Source organism: Eublepharis macularius, chromosome 9 (assembly GCF_028583425.1).
Source record: "Eublepharis macularius isolate TG4126 chromosome 9, MPM_Emac_v1.0, whole genome shotgun sequence".
Taxonomy (NCBI): Eukaryota; Metazoa; Chordata; class Lepidosauria; order Squamata; family Eublepharidae; genus Eublepharis; species Eublepharis macularius.
The window spans coordinates 56,318,389-56,331,892 of record NC_072798.1 but is presented as its reverse complement, the minus strand read 5'-3'; the positions used below and the strand labels follow the sequence as shown (position 1 = coordinate 56,331,892).

Here is a 13,504-nt window from a genome sequence, read left to right as displayed (position 1 = left end):
AGATGTCCTTATTTTATAAATATTGGATCTGTATACTGCTAGATACAATGTATTCTGTGCTTGATGGATCATCGGGTCTGGTAGTTAATGTTCCTTAATTTATTTATTTTGACAGATTTAAGTTTAGAGCTACAAATATCAAAGGACAATTTACAGATTCAGACTACTCAGACCCCATCAAAACTTTAGGTAAGAAAAATGGCACTTCAGCATGAGGAGCACCGTGTACTTTGTGGCCTTTCTACTAAACGTGATCTTCAGTTATGGTTGCTATGAAAGAGTCAATTGCAGTCTCATTTAAGAACTATTGAACTGTGGTGTTCCATTCTTGCACAGCTCCAGGTCAAAGGATAGCTTGCATGCACTCCATATACATAGCCCCTGAGAATGTTTTATTCCTTGTCATGGTTGTCCTAACTGGCAATTAGAAGGAACCTTCTGTCAATTGGGCTGCTGGCTTCCTGTAGTTGTCCTTCCCCTAAGAGAAGCTTAATGGGATGTTTTTACCTCCATGCCACAAAACGCTTCAGCTGTCCACTTCCACACATTAAGCTTTTGTTAACGCGACAAGGCACTTTTCTCCATGCCTTTTGACAACCCTATCTGCAATGCTTGTTAGCTTGATCTCAGTACACATGTGGGCTTAAAAGGCAAGCGATGGTTAGGTTTGTGGGTACCATGCTATGAAAGACACCCTGAGTTGAGCCTAGAAACAAACTGGTGGTTAGTGCAATTTCTATAAAAATGATATGATTAAGATAACTTGTTGAAGCTTCCCATTTGTCTTCAAGGACAGTTCATAAGGAGCATATTGCAGTAGTCAAATCTAAAAGGGATGAAAGTGCCTCCATGAAATAAAGATGAAGGAGGCACTTTTAGGGCCAAACTACATGTCACATTTTATTATGAGTGAGGTCCAGGATTGGCTACAGTCTCAACAAGTTTCTGAACAAAGTAAGGAAATGGGTTTACTTTCCAGCAGGTGCTAGGAGGTTATGGAGTTTCCAGCTTGTTATTGCAGAATTGTTCATGTGTATAACACTGACTAGCCAGCAAAGCCAAGATGAAGCATAGGTAACGATGTCACTGGCCCACTCTGGACATGATTGGCCACTTAGTTGCCAAATCTAGATCTAATGGACAGATTGAAAAGGAAAGGAGACAATTAATTACACACCTAATAGCCAAATGTAATCCCCATGAGGGTCAAAAATGCTATACAATGGGACCTATGAGAGCTAGGGTGTATGTTTTGACAAATTCAGGAGAAATCCAAAGCTTGCAGAAAATTTTATTTCTTTTAAAAGTTATCGAGGAGGTTAAAGTCTCCCCAAACCAGTAATGCCACAGACAAAATGTTGGTATTCTGGATTGCCAGAGAAATTATTTCAATAGCTCAATATCCAATGATGTGTGGATGCAGTCTTTGTTTCATGCAAGTCATTACTAATAGTATGTATAAAATAGTGTCACAGACCCTTTCACAGTAAGAATCTTGACATAGCAGCAGTTCTTGAGCTCATTCAGGAAGCCCATGCAACTTAAAACACCAAAGAGATGTTGATCATTTTGGTCTGAAATCTCCCATATTGTTGGTGGATAGATTTCACAAATTAAGATGGGCAAGGATCTGATTTGCACATTGTGGCATTCACAACCTGAAGCAGCTTTGCTCCCCATCCCATTTTATAAAGTACTGTGTCTATGGAAGTGACATTGTGACACTACTGTGCTTCAGCTTGGCAAGACAGAAATGTCTGGTGCCATGTGAACCGGCAACAGATACTGCTCTTCTGCTAATGCTGTATTTATGATCAGGACCCTGCCCTAACAATACTATGATACTTTAAAAATATTCATTCTTCTAATCTCTGCTAAAATATATGATGGCTTGTCCTAATGCAATATAGAAAAAGCACTTTTGTAAGAAATTATCTTGCAAAAGTAAATCCAGAGGAGTTTCCGTGTACAAATAATTGAAAATAATTTTCTCCTATTAGTTTTCCTTAAAAAATTAACTGAGATTTTGCCTTCTTTATATTACAGGTGATGGACTATCTGAGAGAGCTCTAGAAATAATACTTGCAGTTACTTTGTGCATACTCTCTGTAATTCTTCTTGTGGCTGCAATCTATGCTTTTGCACGGTAAGTGCATTGCCAGCTGTTCAGTTAATTGTTTTAGATTTAAATGGTGCAATCAACTGGACTTTCCCCTGCTAGGACCAATGTTGCAGTATTGTTGCACCAACAAAAAAAAATATACGTTTATATTAATTTGTTGGTGCATTAATTTTTTGAGATGATATGAATGACAGCCCTAAAAGTTTTAAATGCTAGGTGCAACCTCAACTGTTATTTGGAGCATAACTTTGAAGGTTATTATTCACTGCTAATCTGGAAGTGGTCCAAATGAATTTTTGAAAACTTTATTGAAGCTTCTATTTAATATATGGGCCTTTATGAAGAAGCAGCAGAAGGGTCTGTAATCCAAGAGGTGTATTTTTAGTCTTAATTATTAAGTTAAGATCACTAGAATGGGATGAATATAACCCTCTAAATGCTGCCTAATAGGGCAGGTATCTCACAAAAGTTCTCTAGCTGTGAGTCAAAATCTTAATTTTGTATGTATGTATATATGTTTTTGATTTTTATACCACTTCTCTTCCATTAAGATCTCAAAGCAGTTCACAACAATTACAACAGTTAAAAACCAATACAAAAATATAATATATTCAATAAAATCACAACAAAACAACAGCCTAATACAAATTAAGAACTGCTCTAGCCTCAACCCCAGCCTATAAAACCCTGTGAATACCATAAAATAACAGGGAGAAAAATGCATAGCAATTTGCTCTGCCTCACAGTAGGATATTAGATACCAAAAGCACAACGGAATAGTTCTTGCAGAATTTCTGAAATATCAAAAGGTCCCACTGAGCATGAGTGCCTTCTGACTGTGCATTCCCAAAGGAGAGTGCCACAATAATAAATTTCCTCTTCCTGGTGGAAGAAAGTTGTGCCACCCTGGGACTGGGAAGATAAATGAAGCAAGGGGGGGGGCGGGTTCTTAATGGGAGAGGTAGACCTGAAGGTAGGAGGGTCCCAGACTGTCAAGGGCTTTAAAGATGAGGACCAACACCTTGAATTAAATCTACCGGGTAATTGGTAACCAGTGCAGCTAGTTCAAAATCAGAGTTATATGAGCTGATCATGGTGACTTGGTCAGCAACCTAGCAGCCACATTCTGCACTGCCTGAAGCCTTCGGGGTGTCTTCAAGGGCAGCCCTACGTAGAGTGTGTTGCAGTAATCTAAACAAGAGGTGATCAATCTGGAAATATCGGATTGAGATAGATATGGGGAGAGTTGTCAGGCCTGGTGAAGAAAGAAAAATTCAGTTCTAGCCACCATAGACACCTCTGTTCACTCGATTGACTTCCTGCTAAACTGCACCGTTCCATGTAGTCCCATGCAGGATGTGACAGTCCCCCAACCTTTAAAAGTGAGTAGCTGTCATGGAATGAAGGGGACCCCAACAGAAAGAGGGAGGTGGAGGAACATCCAAAGTGAAAGCTCTAGATTCTGCCCAGTGTTACTAACCAAAATTCAGTTCTGATCAACTATGCAGAAGATAAAAAAACATTGATAGTTGTCTACAAGTTTGTTAATAGAAAAGTAGCTCCTTTGTTAAGAGTAACAGCAAAATATTATAAGATATTTATTTGGAGGGGGCAGGGAGTAATACTGGCTTCTGTGCATTTTTTAAAAAACATGTTATTATACTCTAGAATTCTATTAAAAGTCTAATTTTCTATATTGTTATACCATATAGTTGATATAGTAAATAAGTTTTTCTACATTATTTTGAAGTACAAACTTTAGCAAATATGCTAAATGACTGAAATATACCTCAAAAATAATTGATAACAGTGACTGACACCAAATTTTAACACCTTCTTATTATTTCTGTTTTCATACTACTAACCTTTCAAATAGTGAGTCTAATTTTTACTAAAGATAATCCAGTGAAGTCAGGAGTTATGTTTGATACTGAACATTCCCACTGAACAATCTTTTCTGTGGTCTTTGGCTTAGAATTCGACAAAAGCAAAAAGAAGGAGGTACATACTCTCCACGGGATGCTGAAATTATTGACACTAAATTTAAACTTGATCAGTTGATCACAGTGGCAGACCTGGAAATGAAGGATGAGAGATTTACACGGTAAGAGTACTCCTAAAGGAAAACAGTAGTTCTGGGGTTCTGCAGTCGTGACCCCATTTTGACCTTTTACTTGTTTGGAAGTGTTTGTGGTGTTCTTATTTATACAGGTCACAAAGATCTTCTTTCAAAGGGTGACCTCCATCCTCCAGCCACTTCTCTTAGGAATTTAGAAAAAATCATTTGCTTTCTTGTGTTTTAGAATGAGGCCAAAATGCAAATCATTGTATAATTCTGCCAAGAGTGTTTACTGTGTTCTTTACAAATGTAATCTCTGAGTAGTTTTAAGGCTGGATGTTCTTCAAGACTAAATATTAACTCTGAGAGAATTTTATTAGCATTCATTTTGGCTCAGAGTAATTTAACATGTTGCTCTGCAATACCTGACTACTTTTCAAATTTCTCTTAGCACTTGTGCCAGTGTACTAAAGTTGAGGAGTGCTGAAACTGGAGTTGTAAGACCTGGGTTCAAATTCCCACTCAGGGCCTAACTACATATTATGTTTTCTTTGCTCCTTCCCCAAATTTCCATGATTGGACGTGCATGATAAGTTTGTTGCTTGGAACTTAATGCCCAGGCATTCTGGGCTTGATTTGGATTAGAACCATGTAACACAGGGAAAGTGGGCTTAAGCCTCCCAAGTGTGCAATTTTCCTGACCTGAAACAGCTACAGGGAGCTCCTGTTTTCCCCACTGGGGAACACATGAAGCCACTTTATACTGAGGCAGTTCCTTTGTCTGTTATGGCCAGCATTTTCTACTTAGACTGGCAGAGGCTCTCCAGAGTCCAAGCAGAGGGTTTTTATATCATCTAACCTGATTCTTTTAACTGGAGATGCCAGGGATTAAATCTGGACCTTTTTCACGCTGAACAGATGCTTAGTCTCTGACCCTCAGTCCCTCCCCTACATGCAGCTCATCAGTACATGTGGTTTCCTCAACAGGGTGTATAGCAAACAGCCTAGAGCCATCTCAGGTTGGGAGAATGGTGTAGGGAAGAAGTCTTAAGCCCCCTTTCCCCACGCACTGTAATCACCATCCAAATTGGCCTGCCTGTTCCTGGGAATTAAGTTCCCAGGATGGAACTTGCAATGCATGTCTGATTATTTCAGTCAGCTGCAATGTGGGAAAAGCATAATATGTTGTCTGATCTGACTAGTCTGATCTCACAAGATCTTGGAAGCTAAGCAGGGTCAGCCTTGGTTAGTAATGGAATGGGAGACCACTAAGGAAAATCACGGTTTCTATGCACAGGCAAGCAATGGCAAAACACGTCCCTTAGTCTCTTGCCTTGAAAATTCCAGCAGGGATCACCATAAGTAGGCTATGACTTGATAGTACTTCCCACCACCAGTGTGCTTATTAAGTAACCTTGGCTCAATCAGTATCTGTCAGCCTAAGCTACCATACATACCGTTAAGGGGATGATGAATGGCACCCTGACTTTCTTGGAAGAAGGGCAGGATAAAAATATGCTGTTCACATTATTAGAATTATAACTTTTTGTTAATTCTTAAAGTAATCAAAAGTTTGTTTTTGATTATTTTAATACATGTGTACAGCATGAAGTTGGGTACTTAAAAGTGACACATCAAAAGGTAATATACAATTTAAAGTGGAGTGTGTATCTGAGGATCTGAACAAAAGCTAAAACTGAATAGATTATGTTTATTTCAGTGGGGCTAAATCACCTAAACTACAGTGTAGATCAAACTATGAATTTGATCTAGCCCTCTGAAATGACAGGCACAGGGAATATAAACATTTTTATTGGTGCATTCATCACAGAGTGACAATCCACATTGAAGGAATGGAGAACTCCAGCAGGAAACCACCAGTGGGAGATATTGCACAAGTATCTCCTTCCCATTTTTAAGCTATAGAGCAGATCAAAGATAGACTTATGACAAAATTAATACAAAATGTCCAGAATACCATTCTATAGTATGTCAGGATTTAGTGTCCTTGGATGGTGGGTTTCAAATTTACTGGTCACACTTTGCCTCCAGTCCCAGTAATACCAGCATCCATTGGAAGACCAGTTGTTATAGTTTAGTTCAGACAAACCATATTCATAATTCCAGTGCTAATGTCCCATGGACATTAGCACATTTCTCTACTTCCAGAGGCCCTCTTGTCACATGACAAAGTAATCCACTAATAACATCAGCTTTTTTTAATCAAATTGCTTGGCTCTCTCAAATGTAAAGAACATTTTTTTCTCTTCTGAGCCTATTCAAAAAGTAGTAATAGAAGCTAGTAAACCCTCCACCAACTAATCACATGTCTACACATGGAAAGAATTGTTCTTTGAACACTGCAAAATAATATTCAACCTTCTACTGTGAACAATTTTGAATATCTGTTGTACTTAAATGTTGGCTATCATCTGCATTAAGATCCACTTATCAACAATTGCTACTTTCTCTGAGCCAATCAAAGAAAAATCTCTTCTTTGGTCAAAATACTTTCTAGAAGGTTTAATGAATATGTTTTCCCCAATAATGCCTCCTGTACACAATGGGGTTTATCCGTAAGCCAGTTGAACCCTTAGTTGCCTGTTGTTTACAGTTTCTTGCTATAAAGATATATTTGTCAGTTATTTCAGCTCACAGGGTGAGTGAATTGAGAGTGCTAAGACATTGTTTAAAAAAAACAAATTATCCCCTTTCCTTAAAAAGCACAAGGGTAAGTTAGTTTTGATACCTAGCTTAAAGTCTGTTGCCAAAAATAGTGTATCAGTGTCATATGAACCAGGATGTTGTGTTGCCTGTTTCCCCCTCAGCACCTAAAGGTAACAGAATCCTCCTCTCTTTGGATGTTAGAAGATAGTTACTTTTTTATTTACAAATGTCCCATGAGTTCAGAAGGGATTTCCGTCAGGCATCCACACAAGCTCTATTGTGTTAAATTCTATCTCTAATAAAATAGAAAAGAGTCCAGTAGCACCTTTAAGACTAACCAACTTTACTGTAGCATAAGCTTTCGAGAACCACAGTTCTCTTCGTCAGATGCTTGCATCTGATGAAGCATCTGACGAAGAGAACTGTGGTTCTCAAAAGCTTATGCTACAGTAAAGTTGGTTAGTCTTAAAGGTGCTACTGGACTCTTTTCTATTTTGCTACTACAGGCTAATACGGCTAACTCCTCTGGATCTATCTCTAATAAGAACATGTTCTAAAATAGCAGAAGTCCAGTGTTCATTCCTGCTCAGTACTGAGTTCACCACCAGAGCTCAGGCATATTCAGCTGCATTCTTGAGAACAGTCCCTGTTGAAGAAATACGAAACGCTGCAATATGGTTTACAGCATTTGCATTTATCAGGCATTGTTCCTTAGACAGCAGTCCTCGATAAGATGCCCAAGTGGAGAAAAGAGTGCCACAATATTTGTTTGAATTAGAGCCTCAAACCCACCTCCTGTCTTGTAAGCAGCTTGTTAGCATCCAAAGGGGAATGAAGCCCATTCCAATGAAAAGAACTGTAGTTCTCTGTAAATGATGCTCATCTTGTGCTCCTCTGTACAGTCATACTTTCTGCCTTGTACCTGGCCAGGGCCCCTTTGCCCTGTTTTTACCACTCTCTTTTTACGTGATGCCTAGGTGGGAAAAACTGCGTGAATTTCTATTCTTAGTGGTAAGGGGTCAGGCAGACCAATATCTTTAAATAGTCCAAGCAGGCAAAGAAAAGGGCAGAGAGAAAGAGAAAGCTCAACAGAATTATTCATAAATCCATTAATATCTATGTATGCTGCCTCTGTAGAAGCCTTCCCAAGGTTATTACAGCAACAGATACCTTCGATAAGGATGTTTCAGTCCCCAGAATGAGGGGATCCCTATACCACAGAGAATGGAAATTCACAGCAAGTGAACAAATTTTCCTTCCTTCAGTGGTGATGGTAGGGGGAAATCTCAATTTCTGGAATGTAAAAAAAATGCTGATCCCAAGGTGGACCACATGTCACTTTAGCTAGTAGGACAGGAAGAAGCTTATAAATTGCTGAGGAAGCCATTTCCTGAGGAAGGATGCAGAAATTTTCACTGGGGATGCTGAGTCCCTGGACTGATTTTCACTAGGGATGCTGAGTCCCTTGAGTGATATGGCATGTCTAATCCATGATCTTGACAGGGAGGATGACTCTCATGTTGTTAGGAAGGCCTGCTAAAAGAAACAAGCAGTGACTCAGATCTTGCGAAGTTCCACAAGCTAGACATAAAGGTCCTAGAATTGTTAATACTTTAGCAAAGTTGCTTCCACTCCTTCAAGTATACTGGACAGAGAAAAAAAGAAGAAGAAATGCTTTTTCTCTTTCCTGTGAAACACTGAATAAATAATAAAACTAAAGGCCAGATTAGCTCCCAAAAGTTCCCTGTACATATGAGACAGACAAATTCTCCTATACTATTGGGGCATCATGTTCTGAAACACTGTAGACAAGATCACCCACATAGGAGTCCTATGTGACATGGAAGACTAAAGAGGAAAGACCCTGTTAGAAACAAATGAACCCATGAAGAGCAGATAGGACTCTTTCACTTGCTATCCTCCATAACCTTCAAGTCAGCAGCCGCCTGGCATCCAAACTTTTGTCACAGTCAGCTTGGGATATTGAAGAAACTCCTCCAATGATAGCCTGTGTGGATCTGTGAATCTAGCATCACATCATGGCATGAACGCTTGTCCCTTCATAGTGTTACCTTCATTGCTAGAGGCTGTGTTCATCTCAGAGACTACCTTCAGAGAACCCAGTTTTAGAAACTGGCCCTGCTGAAGCAACTAATGTTTATAGTTTAGAAATGTGAATTATGACAAAGTGTTTGTCCATGCAAAACAAAAACCCCTCCCTTGGGCAAGAATGGAGGGAGTCAAGAAGAACAATCAAGAATGTTCTGGAACCATACAGAAGGTCATGAAAATATGATAAGAAACTCTACATCTCCAGAATCATCACTCTTGAGACAAGCTATACATGAATGGGAACATGAAGTTTTCATGGCACTAGTGAATTTGCAGAATGGCACCTCATTTGCTGGAGTGGAGACCTATCACCTGTTGGAAAGCCCAGTGACACCAAAGAAAAATAGTTACTACTAAAAGTGCATATTAATATGAGGACCCCAGGATGAGCTATCCACACAGTTCAGTACAGGAAAACTCCTGTAGATGGTTCCACTGCAGAATTTCACCAGGCTTTCAGCAACTTTCATCCCACCATCAACCCAAATAAGAAGTACATTTTCCAGACACCACTGTCCAAATACTTGATGGAAACATAAAAAACACCTTATACTGAAAACCTACTGATCGCCAAACATACATACATCCAGTCATCATCCCAAACACACCAAACTGTCCATTATTTACAGCCTGGCTCTATGCTACAGCTGCATCTGCTCCAATCTCTCTGACAGAGATTCTCACCTGTATAATCTATGATGGAGATTTCTGGAATTACAATAGCCACTGGATGTAGTAAAAAAACAGATCAACAAAGCCAGAATGATCTGCTACAAGATAAGCTCAAACAGACCAACAACAGAATACCACTGTTAGTCACATACAGTTCTCATCTCAGACCAGTTCAACACATCATTAATGACCTGCAATCTGTGATGGATATTGCTCTCTCACAGGCATTGGGAGGGGGACTTTTTCTTGCCCACAAATAGCCCCCCCAACCTTAAACAACAACTCATTCAGAACATTGGCCTTTTAATATGAACACAAACTCTGGGACCAGGGCCTGCAGTAAACCAATATGCCAACACGGCCCCCATATTCACTCCATCAGCACAATCTCTGGGCCTAATAAAACCAGCAATACTGCCTCAGGCTCATTCACTTCATCTTCCAATATTATATATGTCATCAAGTGTCAGCAATGCCGTTCAGCTCTCTATATTGTACAATCACATCAGTCTCTTTGCAAAAGAATAAATAGGCATAAATCTGATATAAAAAATCACAACATCCAAAAAATCAGTGGGAGAACATTTTAATCTGCCAGGACATTCCATCATTGACCTAAGGTAGTAGTTCTCAAGTGGAGAAACGTCAAAGGAAACTTACAATGTGAGATTGCTGAAATTGAGTTTATTTGCAAATCTGGAACAATGCCCCTCCAGGGTTGAATTGGGACATTGGTGTTTTCTTGCACTACAGATGCTAATTTTTCTGCACTTCACATGCATGCTATATCAAACATGTATTACAGCTAGCTTCTTAACACTCTAATTTGCAATACCCCTCTTATACTCTGCTTGGATTATAAAGACTCTTCCCTTTTCCACTCCTTGTATCTGATGAAGGGAGCTTTGACTTTCAAAAGTTCATTCCCTGGAAATCTAGTTGGTCTTTAAGGTGCTACTGGACCTGACTCTTGCTCTTCCACTAGAGTAAACACTGCTGCCTCTAATACTGTATTGACTAACCTGTCTTGTGACATGCTAAATATAAGAATAAGAGTCTCCTTTCCCTCCAACTCATTCTGGATGGCAAGAAACCCCACTAAAAACACACAGAGATCTAGACAGCTGGCACTCATCCTGAATTATGCTGTCTCCCATGTTCCCAGAATTGCATCTCTCTAAAAATGCCACCCTACCGAGTTCCAAAGCTGGGAACCATTGGAATTGACAGCCTCATGAAGTTCCTCACATGGGAGGAACATTACAAAACTGCCCTTCCTAATACAGCTCTTTAGGAGTTTCCAGTGAAATCAGAGAGGAGATGGACATAGGGAGGTGACACAGTTTGGAGACATGTCCTCTGTAGGAGTCTGCTGAGAAATCCTGTCCCCAGAAAAAATTCTGGCAAGATTCCGAGATTCTATCAGTTGCGCCAAACACATGCTTTTCTCCTGCAGCTGTCATGCTACCATGTGCAGAATCTCACTGAACCATGCTTGTCCCACTAGAAACAGGTCCCCCCCCCACACACACACAGGAGTGACATCAAACAGACCAAATCAGCCCAGTGCAGAGCCCGGGAGCACTCCTGGGGCCTGCGTGACGTCACTCCCAGAAGTGACATAATTGCCCTGCTCTAGGAGCATGCCCTCAGAGACTCATTCCCACACCTTTCCCCACTGGCCAGGTGAGTGGTGGTGAGGGGAGAAGTCTGGGAGCGGGGGTTCCCTCCCCCCAGCAGCAACCTTAGTACACCCCCTACACACCTCTGTGTGGCTATTGCCTGCAAATGCTTCTTCGCACAACCTGCCCAGCCAAAAAAGGGAGGAAAGTTTACCTCTGTGAGACCGTCATCTGTGGTATAAGCATTGCTCAAATTCCTGGCTGTTAGGGGAAGGAAAATGCACTGCTGCAAGTTTTTCATCCAAGAGTGTTTCTTGCTATGCCCTGCTGGATTAGGCAGGGAAGGGAGTGTACCTCAGTAAGGCCTTAATTTATGAGCTTTTTGTTGTCAGAACCTACCAGCCGGAGTGGGTAAAGGAGTTTACCATGCAAGCCCTTTTTGTTCACCCCTTGCAGTTGAGGAGAGTAGGGCAACTCACTCTGAAAACAGTGAGGCCTGAGGGGGCATTAAAAACTCTAGAAAGAACAAGCCCTCTTCTTGCTAGACATGGTTGGAGCAGAAATTGTTGAAGGAAGCCCCTCCTGTGTTTGGAGGAGGAACTTTCCCAGAAGTTGAACCTGCCCCATTACTCGAAAAAGGAAATGACTTGAGAGAGCGTGAACTTGAGATAAAGGGAATGCCTTATGTTTCAAATAGCCCTGAAATCTTCTGCAGCTGACCTGTATATCTTTTGGTTCCACATCTGACTGCACAGATGAACACTCAATGAACAATGCTTATAGCTAGGTATTGCCTTTTTCTTCTCCATTCCTATTGATTCAGCCCAACCTAAACCAGTATTCATACAATCCAGGGAAAGATACTGATTGCTCCCTCAATCACTTATGGGATATTATCTTTGAAGAAAATATAAATTGTACTTTTACGCTCTGTCTGTTTTAAATTCTTGTACACCACTTTATACCCTTGATATTAATTAGGTAAACAAAAGTTACAGGCTTATTCAAAGCAGAGTTATACCCTAATCCTATTGACTTCAATGGATTTAGAAGAATAACTCTTTCAGAGATTGCACTATCTTTGCTTATGAAATCTCACTGCTGTAGGTAGGATTGCCAGGTTCACCTGGCAACTGGCAAGGTGGGGGGAAATGTTTACTTACTTTTTCACATGTCCTCTGCATTACTGGCCCATGATTGGTGTAACTCGAAAGTGGTGGCGTTCCACACTAGAGCCGGTCACCAGAAGTGACATCATCTGCCAGGGACATGGGTGCATATGTGCCTATTTCCTGGCCACCTTGCCAGGTTGCAGCCTAGTGTTGAAGGGGTGGGGAGGCAAAGGGGGGGGGAGCGCGGCAACAAACTGAGACCACACACGTGACTGGAGAAAATTTCTGGCCATAACTTTATTATAAACAACAGCAGATAAGGAGCATTGGCAGTCATGTGGATCGGATCCCTGTGCATCGGCTGGCCCGCCTGCCAGCCGATGGCCCCTCCCCCCTCAGGCCCGTGCTGAAGGGGGGAACCCAGGAGTGGCATTTGGGGGGGAATCACATGGGTGTACACCCCTGCATGATTCCCCTGCCACCTGGTAGTGAGTACGCCCTGGCAGCCCCCGAGCTGGGCATGCACCTCCGTACTCACTCCCAAGATTCCTTATGGGAATCCCCTTACCGGGAACCAGGGCAGAGGCCCTGATTCCCCCCAAAAGAGATCCGATGCAATGACCAACCGCAAGGAACAAGTTATGACAAACAAGCAACACAAACCCAAGTACAGAGGGAGCGGAGGGTGGGATTTCGCAGCCAGGAACGGAATGCGGCGGGGCTGGGCTGGAGCCGGTTAAATAAGAAACCGCCGGACCAGAGGGAAGACTGCCTCCCCGAGGTCCGGCAGCAGGCCCCGCCCCGCCCCCCAGCCACCGCGATTGGCTGGCCGGGGTTTGAATTGATTGGCCGTCGGCTTGCCCGCATGGACGCCAGGCAAGCCGACCCAGAAGCCGCGGTGCCCGCCCCGCCTCCCCACCCCGGCGGCAGCAAACCGAGCGCCCGGTAAGTCGGGCGCTCGCGCTTCCCTCCAATGGCAAGTAATCTCTGGGCAGCCTGTCTTCTCCTGTCAGTTGCCACTGATCAGCAGACAAAGGCTACAATCATCAGGAAATTTCCTGTCATCAGTAGTAACCTGGCAAGCCTAGCTGTTAGCTATAGGTGGTTAGCATAAATTGTACAGTAAAATTCTGAGAGT

The 13,504-nt window shown here is 41.7% G+C and overlaps 1 protein-coding gene across 1 annotated transcript in view; it reads left to right on the top strand.

Annotated features, from left to right (window-relative positions):
• PTPRQ (protein tyrosine phosphatase receptor type Q) overlaps window positions 1–13,504 on the top strand; it is a 197,034-nt gene that overhangs the window by 145,411 nt on the left and 38,119 nt on the right. The window contains exons 41-43 of the mRNA XM_054989033.1: window positions 116–189; window positions 2,047–2,146; window positions 4,098–4,226. Coding sequence (XP_054845008.1) covers window positions 116–189; window positions 2,047–2,146; window positions 4,098–4,226 — 303 coding nt within the window. The remainder of the gene's footprint in view (window positions 1–115; window positions 190–2,046; window positions 2,147–4,097; window positions 4,227–13,504) is intronic.